The 20,878-nt window shown below is 35.2% G+C and overlaps 1 protein-coding gene across 4 annotated transcripts in view; it reads left to right on the top strand.

The window, feature by feature from the left end:
- Nucleotides 1-20,878, top strand: part of hep (hemipterous) — a 239,173-nt gene that overhangs the window by 161,891 nt on the left and 56,404 nt on the right. For 3 of the 4 annotated variants that reach the window (XM_081765643.1, XM_081765642.1, XM_081765644.1), the window contains exons 6-8: nt 4,080-4,303; nt 19,011-19,166; nt 19,561-20,361. In XM_081765643.1, coding sequence (XP_081621769.1) covers nt 4,080-4,303; nt 19,011-19,166; nt 19,561-20,361 — 1,181 coding nt within the window. The remainder of the gene's footprint in view (nt 1-4,079; nt 4,304-19,010; nt 19,167-19,560; nt 20,362-20,878) is intronic. The other variant, XM_081765645.1, reaches the window with a different exon arrangement.

Below are 20,878 nucleotides of genomic sequence, written 5' to 3'. Positions count from 1 at the left end.
CTCCCGTCGTTCTGCTATCAATCTAGGAACGAAAGGCGTTTACAACTGAGCAAACGTGAAGCGAGTGACAACTTACAGACCGAGTGATAATGTAATACAACGTCACGAATTGTGTAAGCAAGCTAAAAAGGTCTGAAACAATTCGTTTCCGATTTTTGCAGTCGTTTTTACGTCTGTAAGCTGACATGTTTAATATTAGTTTCTTTCTTTCTTGTTCATTTGTTAGTTACTTCAACGCTAACTGTAACCTCTATCATGCGTCTTCCTCGACCAAAAAACGTACCAATTTTATTTCCTGCAGTGTTTTCGCGTCACTGCTTTCGAAATGGGGAGGGGGAGAGCACACTTGCACATTTCACGCTTGCGTCTGCTCAATGCTTCAACATCGTGCGAATTTCTGACCAGGCTTGGCCGTAGGTTTTTCGCCATCATGTGTGGTTGGCAACACTTATCGGATGCAGTGGAAGGGGCGAAGCTACCACCATCTGTGTTCACCTGCTCTTTTCTTCGCTCGTGCTCGCTCGCGCTTCGGCTCCGGGAGCCAATTCATGGACAGGCCTGTGTTAGAAGAAGGCAACTTTCGGTACTCGGGAAAAACTACTGCCTAGCGTATAAATGCATAGGTAAATAAAATATATATATTTTTTTCACAATATTTCAACTGCTGTATTGCTGTTATTTACGAAATTTTCTATGTCCTCCGACTATAAAACATAAATTCTCATTTTGAAAAGGAGGAAAGTTTACCTGTTGTTTAATCGTGAGTAATTGTGGAAGCGATTTTTTTTTATTTTATAAGAAATTGTTTATGGCATTCTTCTAATTGTATTACAAAAATATGTTCTTCCCCCTTCCCTTGTTCGCACAACCATATACAATGTAGTAAAATCTCTATAGGAGCCCTTTTTCTGGCTCAGGCCACACAAACGGGATATGCTATTAAGACTGGAAACATGCTTGTTGCAATCTTTAACTCTTTAACGCACCATTTTTCCGATCAGACTGATTATTTTTTAAAAAAAAATTTGGAGTGGTTTCGGTGTAGGAAACACGGGATTTAGAAAAAAAAATGCAAATAATATGGGGTGTATGGGATATTTTATGGTGTTTGCATGTAGGGTTTATACAAAGTTGCGCGTTGACATCTGCAAAGTCCGCTAAAACCAAATAGAACCATTAAAACGCTTCGAATTGTCAGCGTGCTTGCACTTTTGCATTCATTACACTTCTTTCTAACACAGAAAAAGTCAACAGTTCAAAGCTGTCCACCTAAACGAGCAAAGAAAGCTCAAAAATGACAATATGGCGTAACTCCGCGTGCAACAAGTAAGACAAGGAGTCCAGCGCTGGCTTACTATGACATCTAGCGGGAAATTCAGAACGTCATTAGTGAAAGAGCATCTTAGCTGATACGCAAAGCTGCTTTTCTATGTCCGAATTAGAAACTACATGGTGCAATACAATTTCAAAGTAAACTTTGTATATATGCAAAGCTGCGCGTTAAAGGGCTAATTTTGTATAACTTGAAAATATTACGTAATATTTAGTTGCTGAGCATATATTTTAATTGTTTAAGTTCTTCGCATACCTTGGTAGCCTTCCTAATCAACTATCTGTTTCATTTCACCTTGTTAACGACGATAAGGTTCATTCGTGCCAAACGTGTGCAGCTGTTTGGCAAATATGACATAAAGAAACAGCATTTTAATTCCCTAAGTGAAAACATTTTTCTTAAAGCTCCATAATACACAGTGCGGCAATTAAGTTCACCGTCTGATTTCTGAAAGTGAAAAATATATTCTGCAGAAAGATTATGTCCCTTCCGCTTCCTACGTAGTCGCTTTCTCTCCCATTTATTAATTACTTGTTGGTACAGCGACTGTAAGCTGTTAAAATAATCATCTTGGATGTCTTCCAATTACCTTGTCACGGCCGTCTTGATGCTTCTACGTAAGTGTTGCCTTTGCAGTGGATCTTCAATTTCTGGAACAGGAAATAGTTGGCTGGAACCAAGTTTGGCGAGTATGGTCGATGAGTATGGTAGTCAAGGCGGCCTTAAGAGATGCGAGGCCCAATTGCTCGGTCCTGGTTCGAAACCATCGTGCAGTGTATTGTTGTGTGTACCTGACAAGTCGATAGTATATTTCACTCAAACGTAGGGCCCAATTGGAAGCAGTCGGTCCAATGGCTTAAGGCTGGACCTGATGGTAGTGATATGTTCTTTGAACAAAACGCGTGACAATGTTATTTTGTGTGTATGTGTGTGTGAATGTATGTATTTATGTGTGTACCTGTGTGTGTGGAGGGGGCATTATTGTGGAGAAAAGTGAAAGTGACAGAGGTGATTAATTGTGTCTTGGCATGTTATTCGCTGGAGGAGTCACCTATGCCATTGCTGGCCTGAGCTTCTGAAACAAATACGTGCTGAGTAAGACCCTCTGCATCAAAAAGAGAATCAACAAAGCATGATCCCTTTATGAGATGTTTATTTGGTATTTGTTTCCTTGGAATGAACCACGCTGACTACTAGGACGATAGTACACCATATTTCATCCCTGAGATTTTTTTTAGGTAATCTGGCGAGATATTCGCTGTTATAACGAAATGTTTGCAGCTTGGCACTCACTCCTCTTCTGTTCAACATTCAGGGTGTGTGGTACAAAACAGACGCGCTGTTTCCTTTTTTTCTAAATCATCATATGTGATAAGCCTGATGGTTCCCACGCTACCCCTTAAAATCATCACTGTCCATAAGCTTCATTGTTGATTTTCCAATTCATCGCAAATTGATCCTTTACTGTATGCTGAAAAAAACGTCGAGTTATTGTGTAGCTTGTAGCATTATTAATCTCCAAAGCTTGACTGCTGGCGAAAGTGTATTGAATCTTTCCCCAGACTTCACATAGCTACAAATTTAATATGTATTCACATAGCTACAAATTTAATATGTATTCTTCAAATTTGTGTATCTTTCAATACATGATTTTTTTTTTGTGTGTGTGTGAAACACTAAAATTGCTTTACATTTTGTATTTACACTAAATTATATGCAAGAAGCTTCACATTAAAGCTGCTATAAATGCATCTAAGAGAACACTGACAATAATTTCATAGGTTGTAAGCGTTTCGTTGTTAACCTGTTAGATGCAACATGAGTTTAAAAATTGTGTGCAGTTGCTCGTAGACTGATATTGGTACAGCAAAAAAGAAACAATATAATTAGAAGTAAAGAATTGAGTAAGTACTTTGATATAATAATCATTCTCTTTCTGGATTACTTATACAATTGAGATTTTGCAGACATCACATATTGTCTATGAAGGTAATGAAAAGAATCTGCATCTCCAATTGAAAGTCAGGTATTTGAAATATTCTTCAGAAAAAGTGTCTTAAAATCAGAATTAAATAGAGATTCTGGAAATTTGGTTAAAATAACGAATAATAATAAACGCTATATGTCATTAAGATGGATACCCAAAATGTTTTACCCGGAGGTCGTCTAAGTAGCAAGGGAAAATACACTTTTAAGATGAATGAAGAAACAAATTAGAAGAAAACGTTAATGACAACATTCTGTAAACAGTAAATTTCTCTTTATTGGTTATTTGTTAGTAGGTTTTTTTTTTATTTATTTATTTAAGTTGTGATCACTGGTAGGAAGTTTTAATTGATTCCTTAAAATATTATTTAATTTTCTACTATTTTTTCTTAAATAATAATGTGGACTTCAGAGATAGATGAAAAGAATATGGTGATACAATAACATGATTTACAGATTGTGGATTACGATGTTGTTTCCTTTTATGATATTATATTAAACTTCATTGCATATAAAAGTATAAAGACGACAAAATGTGTTTTCATGCCGACTGTAAACTATCTCTTCGTGACCTCTATCGTCTGGATCTTCGTGTTCTCCATTGAACGCCTTTTCAGCCTACTAATCGTACAAATGGTAAACATAGTAGCTGTTGTTTGTAAACGAACAATATACACAAGCAATCGTAGTAGCAGTTACGATTAAGAATAATAAATGTATTTTAGTGTTAGTAAATTGATTTTTTTATTCGAAATTTCAGCCAGAAAGGATAGATCCTCCAGACCCAACGAGGCCAGACTATGATATACGAGCAGATGTTTGGAGTCTTGGAATTACATTAGTGGAACTGGCAACGGGAATGTTTCCATATAAAGACTGCAAGACTGATTTTGAAGTTCTAAGTAAAGTATTACAAGATGATCCTCCGTCATTACCTAATGATCAAAACTTTAGTTCAGAATTCCGTGATTTTGTAAAGTGTTGGTAAGTTGTAGTTGATAGTGGAAATTGCAGTGCAATTTGAACATATGTATCCAGTGCAAAATATATAACTACAATGTTCTATCATTCTTTATTTCTATTTCTTGACGGCCTGGAAGTTAAAAATTTAAATAAAAATATGGTTCATGTGATGTGTACGTGATTCACGAATTGTAGTACCTTATAACGTGTTCAGTTTCTTTTGTTAGATATTCTTATTCAAAATTAAATTAGAACAGGCAGAAAGAAGTACGAAGCGAGTGCAGATTCATAAATAATTATTTTATCTTAAATTATACATAACTAACAAGTTAAACTAAACTGTACTTGTTGAATCACACTTTTAAGGACACTCAATAGGAATTCACTGATATTGCCAGAGTTGGTAAAGAAGAAAAAGAGGATTATCTCAACCTGGTTCCTTTGGGACATACTTTTAAAAACACAATACTTAACAGTAAGTGTAACCGGTCCGAGCGGTCAAACAAGCAGCTGTTTGGGCAGGTACCGGTCATGTAGATGCTGAATGTTTTTCTGGGGCGTGGTATTTCATGCTCACCGTAGATTTGACATATCTGAGGGATGATGGTTGACGGAACCTAGTTAGCGGCGGGATGTCATTCGACCATGTCCCGCACATGTTCGGTAGGGTTTAGATCCGGGAACTTCGCAGAGAAGGGGGCGTATACCGAGAAGAGCACACTGGGCTGCCATGGCGGTACGTTATTCTGCCGACGACAGGATCCTGCAGTGTCCAGGTAAAGATTGACATCCTCATCAGTCTACGACGCACTAATCACTTCACTGAATAAAGACCAAATTTGACCGGAATGTATAACTTACTGGCTCTATATCAGAATATTAGTTCTGACAAGTGCGAACATACGTTAGATTTTCTCGAGCACCTGCACGTCTACGAACACACAAGTGCATCACAGCGTTTGAAAGAGAAGGAACTCTTCTACCATGCGAAATACCACTGCCCTCTATTCGTCTCACCAACACTGAAGTCCTGCCAGCCCTGAGCAAGTATCGGGGATAATCCTGATAGTGGAGCATGAGACCTTAACCCTTTGTTTAAGTATATCTTTAAAATATTTTCTGTAAAGTTTTCCTTTTCTTGAGAAAACGGGTATTTCGGCTAGTAAAATCTTTATTTTATTTTTATTTTTTTTAAAAAAAGTTTTTTTTTTTTTTTTTTTTTTTTTTTTTTTTTTTTTTTAACAGAAAACTGAAGAAGATGCTTTACATGAACTTTTTGAGGAATAACTTTCAAAATACTTTCTCCCGAGTATGACTTCCCAGAAAAGTAGAATGAACCCCAAGACAATCTGGCTATATGTTTGACAACTTAGTCCTTTCGCGAAAGTATATTAATGTGGTTGCAAAATTGGGTAACTTCTTTACGACAATTTTGTTACTTATGTAAATGATAAAAACTTCTATTTACTTCTATTTTCGTCGAGGTGCGTATATACTCTGAGGTGAAACTGGTAGTAAACAGTTTGCCACGAATGCCTATTCGCAAAGTGTAGAGGCCACGCCTTCATAAACCATGGTCAAATGATTGGTGAGAGATTCACTGCTTTTATTCAATATGGGGTATGAGTCTGACTCAAGCTGTCGAATAGCTCGATGTTCTCCGTGCTGCAGTATTAGCCTAGAATACATTTGTGTGTGTGTGTGTGTTTTCACTAACAAGTATCTTTTTTCAAAACCATTCAGTTATTTGTAGTTTTGTGTGTGGTATATTTCCAGTGACGACATTCTAAGAAGCAATAAGACGACCACTTAGTAATGTTGTTTAGCACAGAGATAGAAATCTCTTTTCTACATCAACAAAATAAAGAAAGAAAGAGAAAGAGAAGGAAAAATAAACATAAACTGGAAACTACGTAATGTATAAAAAAAAGAACTCGCAAAACAGTGGAAGATTGTGAGGACAAGGTTCACTTCTTATCATTAAAACAAAAAAGCTATTGGTATAAATATATTTTCTTCATCGATGTATTTGTCAGTCATCTGAAGGAATGTCTTATCTAAAATAATCTTCCTAATCCAACAAAGAAGTTATTTTAAATTATAAAATGCGTCACCACTATGAAAGTAATTTTGAGCATATATTTTTCCTATACGAAATTGCAGCACTCTGTCTCTCTAATGTATATCCTTGACCAGAAAACAATATAGGTGAACTAGCTGAAATACCTATTCTTTACATGAGAAGAATAGATTTATGCAAAATATTTGAAAAGTATAATCGAATCCTTATCTGCCCCTTAGGATGCTTGCATTTGATTTAAAAGAAAGAAAGAAAAAAAAAAAAAGGTCCAAGTGCTAATTACTTTCCAAATTTCACCTGAAAGAGATCGAACATTTTCTGTGATAATGAGATGACTTCGTATTTATTGAAAAAAAAAGTATTATATAAATTGGTCCCTCCTCCCCTCTTCCTTAGAAGCGGTGTTTTGGGGAACAATGGGCACGTCCACTTACCTATAATGAAGAGTTCATATTTGAAGTTTCAGCTCTCTAACACGAGAACTCGTGAGATACTATATTTTTGCAGTATACCCCATTAGGATACCCGCAGTATGTATGTTTTAAACCCACTCCTTCCATCGTAGGATTCTCATTTTAATCAAATTAACATGATAAAAGTCAGTTTTTTGCAGAGTGGCACAAGCTTTTCAGCGTTGTCCTCACGTAACCCGTCTTACATGAGAATTTGAAGTTCCATCCCTTTAAAATTCAAATACAGCAACAACTCCTTCCTTATGATTTTAATCAGCGAAGTGAATTTTGTAGGAAATCGTTGTAGGCGATGTAAAAAGCGCTACGTGCCTTTATAGTGTGTCAGTGGATGTATACCATATCCTTCAAATAGCTCCATAGGAAAAAAAATCTCATGGTGATAAATTAGGCGAGCGTGAAACCTATTCATCGTCTTCGAAACGGAGATGATATGTGGAAACATCTCTCAGATGGTTACCACTGAATTTCGTGCTTTGTGGGTTGAAATTTGGACAGAATACTCCTTTTGTGGCGAAACCAAGAAATGTCGCAAGAAAGTTTTATTCAGTAATTGAATATCTCACAAATTCCTGAATTTGAGAGATGAAATTAAATCGAATTGGGAAGTGAATTTGAGTGTTAGCAACACTGAAAAATTGCACAAACATTGTTAACTACTTCTTAGTGAGTAATTGTTGTAGGCGTAGATTTAAGTGTTACAGAGGCATTGACGTACAGCTTAACGAAAAATCCGAACGATGACTGCTATTTTCGAACATAGGTCTCGGACAACTATCAAAGCATTTTGAATAAATTAATAGCATTTATTATCAGTCATTAAGGATAAATAATAAATATTTGGTGAGCATTTAGCCTCTAAATACAGATAGTTAAACAGTAAGATAGTGTTTATTATTTTTTATGAGTGTTAAATCCCATTGAGTAACAAAACTCGCATTGAGATGAAAGAATCGTGTGATTTCAGCAAAAATATATGAATGGTTTCCTTCAAAGTCAAACGTTAATTATCAGAAAAACTTAATATGACTCATACAAAAGTCGTACATGAAAAACATAACTAAAATAGTAAAATAAGATGCCGAAATACTTTAATAAGGTAAAAAAGGCATGACACAAAACTAAAGACAAATCATAAAATGTTATTTTAATAAAATGATTAATTTAAAGTTTTATGTTCGTTTTCAGTTCCGTGGCTATATATGACATAAACGTATAGCCCTGGAATGTCCCTGGGACTTTTCACTGTGTTAATACCCAGGGACATTCCATTAAATTAAGATGTTCGCTAACCATGTAACGAAATATTATCAAATTATTCTAAGATATTATTAATCTACCCGAAAAAGCTATATTAGGACCAAATCTTAAGAGAATTTTTTGAGCATATTTTACCCATAAAAAGGAAGATTAACCTACTAAGCTTCAGAGCTACATATGGTCCTATAATACCCTACCAAATTAATACTTTTGGCAGTCTTCAAAATTTATGGGTAGTCTTTCACACTCGACGTGAAATTTTGGATGGGTGCGTTATTGTACTCATTGTCCTATGAATGACAGTGGGCTCTTGTACGCAACGATGTAACAATATAACGTGATAAACCCTCATCAAAGATTATAATATAGGTCAAAAACCATCCAAATTTATATTTCTAGCAATTTTTTACCCATAAAAGGGAACAAGATGGACCTATCAAACTCACAAAAATATTACCGGCCACAAAAGTGCATTCACTCTTCCAATTTTTCATATCCTTCAACGTTAGACAAGCAACAATACAGTGAGGATTGCTTGGTTGAGAACTAAGTAAGGCATTCTACAAGTAATCGAGTTTGTTCAAAAGATCTTACTGTAGCAAACTGCAGATAAGTATAATAAAATCCACTCCTCTGCAACGAATAAACAATCGGGAAGAAAACACCATTTAGTATCTACAGAGCGATTTGTATCACGAGTCATCTTATTTAACCTTAGATAACCTTTAATGAGGAAAAATTAATCTTGTTCTAACTTTCACTTTGTTTCACAGGATACAGTATTTTATAAAATCTCTGGATGTTTTACATTATTCGCTTGAATGTTACTTTCTCTTTTGTTAGTTTTCAGTTTTAACATCTCTACTAAAACTTTATGAAAAAATACATATATCACGTCGTGCGAGATGATTTGAGTCCCACCTTTGTTTTGCGGAAAAAAAAATATCCGCAAAACCATTGTATTTTACATTAAAAGAAGTATTGTTATGTTTCATTTACACATTAAAGGTAACAAGAATATTTTTCGGTGTTATATTGTTGGTTTCCAGTGTGTTCGGAAAATACAATCGAAAAAACAAAAATACAATTTAAGAAAGTAAAAACAAAGTGTGTACTGTGTGCCAGTTTAATTTGTGGAAACCATTGCATCAATAAAACATACGTCATATGTTTCAAATATGAAAACTTGTAAAAATATATATCTTTGAGCATTTTGTGAGCACATAACTTGAGTTTGTGTAACTTAGTCTCCAATTAATAATACAAACGTGTCTATTAGAAGCATTTACCATATCAAAGGAACACGAGTTCTTATGTAGAATGCCGTAACTTATCATTCACTATCGCTGTATCCTAAGTAATCGAGAACTGTAATTCCGTAAAGGAGAACAAACAAAAATGAACTAAAATATAATCAAATATGAATATGGATAAATGTTCTTTATAATATTTCAATAAGATCTATCTACACTCTCTTTTGCGTTCAGTTAATATGTGAATGATTCTTGCATCTCATTTCTAGATGTGGAATTTTGAACAAAGAGAATTTATCATTCATTTTGTAAGAACAAACTAAATTTAAGAGTATTATTTTGAAGTAGATTGGATTTGAAGTGAAGACTTTAGGGTTACTAGACCAGCGCCTATGACATCTCGACTATTCTTTCACTCCTGGCGAAGTCTTCTAACTTGATAGTTGTCTTCATAAAATGAACATCGGAGAGAGAGAGAGAGAGAAAGAGAGAGAGAGAGAGAGAGAGAGAGAGAGAGAAAGAGAGAACGAAAAAAAATCTTTGAATGAAAAAATAGAAATAAACACAAACTTTTCGCTTGCCAAATGAAGGTTACAGTAGCGAAGTCTCGTTTGGGACGACCCTTTGAAGAGATCTTGTGAGGTAGTAGCAATCCAGCAGTAGTCGGTTAAATCATACTTTGCTCGTTTAATCAATTTTTGGGATACTAGATACGGAGAAAATTGACAAAAATGTTTTCACCAACTTACTCGATTATTTTATTCAAGAAGAATGAGGCGTTAAGCCATCAGTTCGTTTTAATTCTCGGTTAAAAGTACCTTGTCATTTATTCAGTTAAGTTAGCAAAGTAACTTTTGCCAAGTAGTGCTGTGCTAACATTTTCCGCCTAGATTGTGGTATTATTGAATCAATATAACTATTATAATATTGTGAACGTATTTGTAGGATTTTAGGATTTAGATTTCTGGGCTTTCGGCATAACGCCATATTAGCCCATCACGTATGAGGAATGACGTCTCTCGGCGATCACACTGTCGGGGAAAGGGAAGGAAGAAAGGATTGGGGAAGAAAGGAAGCGGCGTGGGATCTATATCTTAGGTACCATCCCGGCATTTGCCTGGTGGAAATGAGGGAAACCTCATTCAGGATGGCAGGCTTCAAAAAGCTTTCTACACTTTTTCGACCGAGTGCGCCCACCGGGAATCGAACCCGGGACCGCTCGCACCGAAGGCGAATGTATTTGTAGTAGTACATTATATATACATAGCAGGGTTGGCTGGTTTAAACCAAGGTTTAAACCAGCTGGTTTTTTCAAAAAAACCAACTGGCTTAAACCAAAAAACAAAAAAATGTTCGTAAAAGTGTTAGTGTTTGTAAAACCTTGATGAACACACATTTGTGAGTTATCTCGTTTCACTCCCATATATTATTCGTATTATATTCAGACCTAAATTCCCCATTCATTACTCAAAAAGATTATACTACAAAAGCAACTTTTTTATATAAGTTTATAAATGTTTATTTTGTGATTTTTTTGTAGTTGTTATTATTGTAATGTAATTGCAATCGAAGAAAAATTCTAAATATTGTTTCGTTTCAATGTTTGCTATTGATAAAATACATCGAAAATTCCGTACTTTTTTGTGTGTGTGTGTGGGGGGGGGGGTCATACAGACCCCACGAGAGGCATTTAGTAAAATAAGTATCTTTGATATCTATTTATGTATAAATGAGTCTGAGCCAAAGTGGACTCAAGTAATTCGTATCTTTATTCACTTTTCTTATTGATATACAGATTAAGTCGTTGTATTTCTTTAATTTGGACCAATAAAAGTCGTTGTTAACTAACTTGAACTAAATTAGTTCTTCTGTACTCCGTAGTACTTTGAAATTGTTCATATGTAATTCTGTATAATGGTTTCACTTGTGCAACTGTTTATCTTTTTGTCTTTCTGAAATTAGTCGTGACAGTTATATTAAGAAGCATGTAAAGATCAGTACAACGTTTTTTTTTTTTTTTTTTTTTTTTTTAATCAAAATTCCTTTGTGAGTGAGTCGGCAGACGTATCGCATTTGTGGCCAATTAGTCCTGGTTCCGAGTTCAAATGGAGGACAATTTGTCTTGGATGTAACTCGAGAAGAGGTTTTTATTCCGCTTTAAGCTTATGTGACCCCTTCCAGCATAACCCGGTTGTTGCATAATAACATCAAGGCGAAACAAACTTATTTCTGTCCATATTTGATATGAATATATAGAGCAAATTATTTAAACCATAAAAACCTGGTTTAAACCAAAAAAAAACGTTTTTTTTTTTGGTTTTTTTAAATAAAAACTATGGTTTTTGCCAACCCTGATACATAGGGACATCGTTAGCGGGCTGCACCCCTTAAATGAATCTGTGCAACTTCCGAACTATTTCTCGCCGAGTCGTGGTTAACGAGATTTTAGAGTGGGCCCCAGAACCGCACGCCCAACCTTAATACCGTTTTTGGCTCCGAAAAAGACTATATACACCTTACTCTAGAAAAAAGTTGAGCTTATTGATTATGGCTGTTCTGAGGTTCTAACTCCAACTTAAAGTATATTCGGAAACAGTAAACCGAAGATGCCGGATTTGAGCCCCCAAGCCAACTTTCGCTTAAGGGGAAAAATTGTGCAGATGTGTTTTTCTTCTTTTAAATGTAATATAGACATGCTAAAATATTATTAAGTGCAGAAAAAAGTAACATTGATTGAATGTTTAATGATACAGTATTTCGAAACAATGTATATATGTAAGCACATCTGTTTTTCATTTTTGTTTCTATACGTGAAAGAACATTTCCAGTGAAAGGAAAGAAAGCCAACATAGTTCTCATGTCCATAGTAGAATAAAAATGACAAGGAGAAAAAACAGTAACAGCATTTGTAACGGATATGAACATCATTGTCTTGGAAATTCAGTTATATTCCTTCAGAACGAGCTCGGCGGGAGTGTTCGTGTTAGCTCATCGGTAAACCGCGAGGCTTGTGCTCAAGGTTGTGAGTTCCATTTCCGTTTAAGTCCAACTTTTTGTTATATAATGCATGAATATTTATATAAAATAATTACATTAAAATAAATCATTTTTATACATATATTCATATAATCATTTCAGGGCATAAGTAATTATCGTGTTTGAAATATAACATCTAATATGTGGTAAGTGTTATAGAAGATCTCCGTATATAATATGTGAATGTTAAATACAAATTAAGAAAATCGTGCAATAACAATAAATGAGTGTGTGTAATATTTTTTGTCCGCAGGCATTTGTCATACAGAGATTACTTCTCAATATTCTTATTCCAATATTTGGGGTCGTTCCCTTTCCCTTTCTCGCATATATATATATATATATAAATATAGTCTGTCTCATAAAAATAGCACCACTGAAAAAAAAAATGTTATGTTGTTAATTCCAGCTCTATTTTGCATACCTCGTTGGTCACGCACTGTTTAAGTGATATTTTAATAGTTCTCTAATATTTATGTTGTGCTACTGTAGTAAATATATGAACATTATATGAAAAGACTGAGTTTTATACATTAAGGGACCTTATTATCCAGAAATTAAATTTAATGTATTTATTTTATTATCACACTATTGTGCGAAGTTTATCGCTAAACGATAGGTAAGTTATTGAAAGTAAATGAAAAACTAAAATTGTGTATACCACAATACTTATGACACTTCTGTCTTTTGTTACACCGCTACAAGCAGCTCTTAATGCTACAAACCAACGGAATATGATGTTCACAAGTGTTTCACTTAACGTAATATCCAGTCCGAGGTTCCAGATTTGAACCAGTTTCTTAGTGATTTGTCTCCTTGGCTGATATATCTTTCCATTACCTTTTGTGACATTATATGCCACAGATTATATATAGGATTCATATCCGGAGAATTTGATGGCCACCACAATCTTTGGAAATTCATACTTTGAAACCAGTCCGCTACACTCCGTGCTCTGTGACACGGCGCATTGTCGTCTTGGAAAATAAATCAACTCAAATTATTACCTGGGAAATAGTCAACAGATGGTCGTAGTAACTTTCGGTTCAAAATGTCAATGTCATGACGCAATAAACTTGTTAATTTCAGATTTTATTTCATCCCACTGCATTTGAAGTAATGCATCCCCACAACATGGTACTTTCATCAAATTTCCTTCTTTTGGAAACGGACTTTGGCTTCACATCTTCTCCTTTTCTAATCCAAAATTTCTTTCCACTGTCATTTCCAACAATCATAAACTTCTCCTCATCCAAGAAAATTACGTACCATCACTGTTTATCACTCCATGCACCGTGTCTATTCACGAACTCTCTTCTAGCGTTTATATGTTTATCAATTAAAAGTGGGTTCTTAGAGTTTTCTTATATAACCTTTTTCATTAAATCGTCTGACAACAGTCATCCGGCTTATGTTACAAGCTGCTTTAGAATAAAAAGCCGCTGCATTTCATGCCCCTGCGAGCTCTGTCTGATACAGCTAAGCGAACAACCTCTCGATCCAATCTTGCAATTGTTTTTATTTTCTGCTACACCGTTCTCATTTAGAAGACATACCATGCTTTTTTTGCTTCTGTATTATTCTACCAGAGATACTATGATACTAAAATTTTGGCGATTTGTCTATTTGAGTAGCCACCACTTCGAATTGTCAGAATTCGTCTTTGTTTACAAAGGCTTGTGTCATACACTTTTCTCATATTTCGAATTCCTAGGGAATAATGAGATTCTTCAACGCCATATAATGTACTTGAAGCACTTCCGTTTACAACGTAAACAAAAGAAACATTCAATAATACGTAATTTTTATTAAAATTTTACTTTACTCCGCTCCAGAAAAGCAAACAAAACAAGTCTTTTAAGTCTCAGCCACACTCATATTGAGTACAGAGACATCAAAAGAGAGCATCTAAACTACTGTAACGCAAAATATTGCTCTGATCCTCCCCAAACTTAAAGGTTGTTGGAAACACCAAGTAGATACCAATATGTCACGGAATGGCATATTTAAGTAGAAAATATAATGAAACACTTGCGGTTACTCTGAGTAGTGCTATTTTTTGTGACTGACTGTGTATATATATATATATACACACTGTGTGTTTCAGTTAACTCGAACGCCTGGAGCAATTTGACCAAACTTCCTGCTAGTATTACAGTCTGGAAAACAGTACGTTTCAGGATATGCCCGCTTCCCCGTACACACGTATGGGGAGTGGGAAACAAAAATAATCGAAAGCGATCGGTACTAGTGTCGAATCTATAGTTTTCGGTGTCGTTTAGATAGTGACACCCTTCAATTTAAACTCCAATTTCCACCCGAAGTTGTGACGTAGTGACGTAAAAATATCGAAATCGACCGATAATAGTGTCGAACCATTAGTTTTCAGTCGCTAAGTTCATTGGTGGCAGTTCTGATGCCGTTTAAGTCCAAGCTTGGCCCCCAGTAGTGGCAAGATCCTATTAGTCCTAAGGGAAGTGAAAGAGGCAGATGTAAAACTGATAATAAACAACTGATTTTAGTGTTGAATCCATAGGTTCCGCATTTCTGTATTACAACCTTTCAACGGATGCAGAACCTTCTTCAGACGGTTTGTGAGTTGCATCTGAAATATATAGACTCACAGCAATAGTGTCGTGTTGTAAATGATCACTTATAATACGTACTGTGACTGAATAATGCACCATGTAACATATAATAATACACAAAAGGATGTAAAGTGGCCTGAGAATTTCCTCAATTATAACTTGGTATCTCATCTTGAATTACTAACATGTAATTTTCTGCAAAATCAACCAATACTATGTATGCAGTCAGTATCATCTAGGTTGGCTTTACATTCCTTTACATACGTAGATTGAGCTTTTTGATATATAGTGAAGCTGTTTGAGGGATAACTATTTCTGTATGAGACTTTCAATGAATTCACTGGAACTCAAAACAGTGTTTGTTAAGTTGCACCTCTCTGTACTCTCTCACTATATTTTACATTGATATTTTTTTTCAATTTCAGTATTAAGATTTTCTTCAATTCTTCAATAATTTTTACACCAGGGCAGCTAAAACACATCCATCATACACTCGTATTTACGTATACCACATATCATTTCCTAACGAGTCTTGGGTGTCAATATTTAGATATGCTCCATCGAAAAAAGCTAATACTTCGATGATAAACACATTCGCAAACTCTGTGAGTACTTGTGAATCCAGCAAGGACATAGTGTTTAGGTCTCAAGGCACAGAATTTGGAGTAACCTATCTGTGTCGTTGGGAGAGTTTTACAATGAATGTATAGTTCTTTCAAGTTACACAAATCAGTCGTTTTTGTTTGCTTTCCTTCACTCCATTCACTTTCAAGAAGTGGAGCCCTTTCTTTCCAGCAAAAATTCTGCTGTTCTCATCGAGCTGGTAGAAGTCTTCAACGACTATTATTACTTCGGTACTTAACTGCTTTCGTCCTATCTTCTTACGATCTGGAAGAACACCGTATTTCTTGGTTAGTTCCCTGCTGATTCGCACAAGATATTTTGACACCTGCAGTTCCTCGTAAACTTCATAATTCGGCCAACTTTCCGGCATGAAAATAACAATTTTAACTTCTTCTTTATTTATTAGTAACATGCGTGCACTTAATCTTCAGTTTTCCATTAAGGACATGATATTCTTTGCACAAGGAATTAGCACAATTCTCTCTTCCATCCATGATCACCTTTTCTGAAAACAATTCCTCCAAGTTTCTTTGCTGTGTTTTCGTTATTCTCTTACACTTTTTGAGTAATGGACGCTTCTGTTTTTCAGCACCAAGTCTTTTTTAGTTTTGACATTGGTGGCATACCTAATACAGAGCAGACCATCTACTTCTTTTAGGTCAGATTCTGCTGATACCTACTTTTGGTCACTTTCTCGTTCCGCATTAGCTACAGCTGCACGAAAAAATATTGCTTTGTAGCACGTTGGACAAAAAGGCCTACTAAGAATAAGTTAAAACTGTTGGCTTTTCTTCCTTTTCAGATGATCACACAGCCTTTTTCCACACGACTTTTTCTTGTCCCCGTTCCTCCAACCTTTGGAGTATCGAAGAGGATTGCAGCACACTTGTCCAAAAAGATAATATTTGACCGGAAACTTCTTTTCATGATACGGGGGGCGCGGTGGCTCAGTGGTAGAGCGTTCACCTCCGGTGCTTGGGGTCCCTGGTTCGATCCCAGCTCGCGCCGTGTGGACTTTGTGATGGACAAACACCGTGCTCGTGGGTTTTCTCGGGGTTCTCCCGTTTCCTCCCACTTTCTTTATTCCACCATTTCACTCATTTCTCATTATCACCGTCTCCTTTAGCCTAACCGGCATAACCGTGGGACGTTAAAAATAAAGATTTCATTTCATTTTTTCTTTTCATGATACGTACACACAGTTTGGATTTTTATTTTATTTATTTATTTTTATTTTTATTGTTTTTGTTGTTCTTAATTGTAAAAGCTTCACTTCACTAATTGTAATCAGCTTCACTGTTAAACGACTACCCACTTTCCCATATGTATTTTTATGGCAGTCCTCTTGAGTACACTGTCCGACAGAGCACTCCATTTTCATCTAACACATCAAATATCCAACATATAACTAAACATCATAGAGCATACGATAGGATTGTTCAAACTTGTCCGATGCAAACTTGCCTGAGCTGCTTCATACAAGTGCGTACAGTGAGATGTTCCAATGGCGTATACGTTATTAGACTAATCACACGTTCTTGTCAGAACTTGTATTTTATTCATGCTTTATTATTAACTTGGTATTTTACTGTTCTAGTCATATTTAGTTCCATTTTCACTTATTGTACATGTTATAGCTGAAAGAAATCATGCCATTGCCCTGGATTTTGACGTCATTTTCCGCTTAACTTTCATATGTTGTAATTTGTATACCTACCAACTCTAAAACTTCAGTTTTTTACAAGTACATTATGAACTGAAGATCATTTAGGGGAAGTTTCAGAATTTTCGTACTTTCCCTATCAGAGATTCTTAAGTGCAAACATTGACAAAATTCCATTTGTGACCATATTTGATGCCTTATAAAGTCATTTATACGACATTCTATTTCGTCCAACTGTATATTGTGTGGAAACAAATACGAAGTCCATATAAATCAACATCTTCCCAAAATTTTCGGGGCTTAAAAATAGTAATGTAGGATTTTGACATGCTCATGTAGGATTTTGTGGCATTATTTGAGGCTTTTGAAATTAAGGTGGTAAAAAGTTCTTAGCACTACATTGAAGGTCACTTCATAACCTTTCCACTTGTGTTTGTCTCATCTGTACCTCTTTTCATTTCTGAGATAGTGTATTTTGCATCCATCCTGATTTTCTCATGATTGGTTACACTATTTTGTAGGCATACAGAATGGAATCCAATATTTCTAATCGTACCATTGAGTTTACGAAACATGTACCAAAATGTGATATATCGTGCGATTTTCGGTGGAATGACCCAACTACAAACCTAAGATTCATCATATTTTCAAACTAGAAAACAGTGTTTAAAATTTTTTTAAACACAAGTTTTAAAATCATTTGAATTTTTTTAAAATTAAAATTTCAAAGTGGTTAGCTAATCAGATTGCACAAGGATAGTTTCCACTAATGACTTTAAACTATGAGTTGTGACTAAAGTTCAAAGTGTGAAATTGTTATTGTTGCATATTAATTAATTTTAGGAAGTACATATCAGGTTTCAAGTTCTAAATTTTTCCACCAATGGCCTTAGATTATGAGTCTTAACTATAATCCTAAGGTTGAAAGAGTAAATTTATTGATGCGTATTAATACGTTGCAGTGCTTACTTATCAAATTTCAAACATAAAATTTGAAATTGGAGGTAAGGAACAACCGGTCAGATTTCACCAAAGATAACTTCTCACTAGTGACCTTAGAGTATGTCCTGTACGTATCCATATAAATCATATGATACAACTAGCAGAATATCCATTCTTCGCACAGGCAGAACACATTTCATTTTGGACATAAACGACTAAGTTTGGATTTAAATGGCATCGGAAGTGTCACTGTTCACCTCAGCGAGCCCGAAAACTATGAATTCGACACTAATATCGGTCATTTTCGATCATTTTTAAATATCTTCCCCTCCCCTAAGTTGCACCGTCAAAATGAAGTGATAAGGCCCAAGCCTCATCTATGTAGAAAATTCGGTCGCGTGGTTCAAGAGCTATGAAGTCACAAACATAGTCACTTTCATTTTATATATGTATATATATCAACGTGAACCATCCAGTCATGCACCTTTTCACTCTTTGTGTATCATAGAATGATTCAACTAATTTTTTTTTTTTCTAAATTACTGTAACACCTAACTAGCAATAACGATCCCATATCTTGAAAATACTTAAAAAAAAAAAGTGTTTTAAATAAACAAACAAATTGACTTGATTTGAGACGTTTATAATCATTTCATAAATAATATATTATAAAATGAGGGCATTAAAATGCTCCTTTGACGTACACATTGCATTAGTAACTAATATCAATTGGTATCTTAGTCATCATTAATTTCTAAAAATTATTGTTTTTACTCAGCATCTTATAATTGCTTAAATACTTTTCTTTCCAGTTTAACTAAAAACTATAAAAACAGACCGAAGTACAGAAAGCTGTTGGAACACCCATTCATAAAGAAGTACGAAACAGCTAACGTAAATGTTGCGGAATGGTATTCGAAAGCACTGCAGCAGTGTGAATCCCATCTGTGTAATTCTCCGCAAAGAAGGTAATTCCTAAAGATCTGGATATGATTCATTTATGATTTTCTGAATATGTATGTAATAATGTGAAAATATTAAATATGTTTTTATGCAGCTTTTTACTAATGATTTATCGTCTCCCTTAGCGTAAAGGGCATAACTGTGGGACGTTAAACTGAAAGATTTCATTACATTTTTACTAATGCTTTGTGTTATAAAAATGAAGAGGATTGAAGCATGAATTAAGTCTAAAAAAATCAGTGATTTGTTAGTAGAGCATAGCATGCTCTTATGTCTGAGACAAATAGTATAGAATGTGATACCATTAATTGTATACATGTGTAAAGTATGTATTAAAATGTATAATCGTCGGTCATATATGTAGTTTCCGCTTCAGGCTTATTGAGTATTTCTTTCCAGATTTACTCCCCCTCCAGTGTCCCCGTCAGCGCGAAGACATAGTATGTTTCATCACAGGTCTGCATCAGAAACTACGAAGACTAATGGTGAAACAAGGAGACATCCCCTTGAACTCCAACGTTTAATGTCTGATCCTAGCAAGTTCACCGATGTGCAACACAACTCTTACAAAACAGTAGTTTTCAATCAAGGACAAAGTTCAGAATGTGTTAGGGAACCTGTTGGCGTAAATCAGGAATCAAATGTATACGTTACAGGTTCACAAGTGCTCAATTCCGACCATCCAGCGCGCAAAAGGTATCCATCAGATCCTCATAACGGTGCTTTTCAGAGATATTATAGTTATATACAGCAACCAAATGAATGTTGTGCGGTTGATTATGATAATGAAACAAGTAAGTCTGGAAGTGAGGACAAAAAAAACTTTTCTTCGTATCTTAAATTTCGATTGGAACCCCGAAGGCTACCTCCACCTCATCCAACAAGGCATCAGTCGGCAGATCAACCACATTGGGGACAATTTGGTGAACATAGGTGTTTAAGTGGCAGACAAGAAACAGTAGCACAGTTTCAGAGGTTTAGTTCGGAGCCGAATTCGTATTGTCGTATGTATTCACCAGTGCCCGAGTTTCATAGATATAATTCAGAACCACATAAATATTGCCAAGATATAGGGTTACCTTCACCACCTCCAAGACTGAATCGAGTTTCATCCGAAGGGTCTCCGATGAGAAGAAGCTTCGTAGATGTTTCTCCAATCAGAAGAGGGTTTCCTGAAGGATCTCCTTCTCTTTCACGAAGGTTCGATTTTCAAATTTCCAAATATATATATAAAAAATATACACCTTATGTATTCTCCTCGTTGCGCTGTTTTCTTCTATATTGCTTGCAGCATTACTGCATGGTTGTTTGTGGGAGCTATAATTACTTAACAATATATCTCTACAGTAGTTTCTTTCCGCACGCTTTCAGTTACAAAAGTTTAGCGTAATATAAACAGATTTAACTTTTCTCAAGCATGATATGTGTTTAAGATGTTTTTATTTTTCGTTCTCAGTAACTTATTATGTATCCGTGATCTCTTTCTTTACATGTGCGCATTTGTGTTGCTTTTGAAGCTTCTGTATTAGATGCCTTAGTTTAACTTTTCCCTTAATTGATTATCCTTAACAGAAAGTCATTATCTTAGTTAATTATAGCATTTTGTGATTCGTTTTTAGTATGATCAGTATTGTTGTGAATGCATAGTTTTCTTGATTATCATGGTGTTGAGCATTCGAATGTACGAGTTCCTATTAAATTCAATGCAGGAATATAA

The sequence above is a fragment of the Thermobia domestica genome, chromosome 7, assembly GCF_964235325.1.
Source record: "Thermobia domestica chromosome 7, izTheDome1.hap1.1, whole genome shotgun sequence".
NCBI lineage: Eukaryota > Metazoa > Arthropoda > Insecta > Zygentoma > Lepismatidae > Thermobia > Thermobia domestica.
This window is presented reverse-complemented; position numbering and strand designations above follow the sequence as displayed.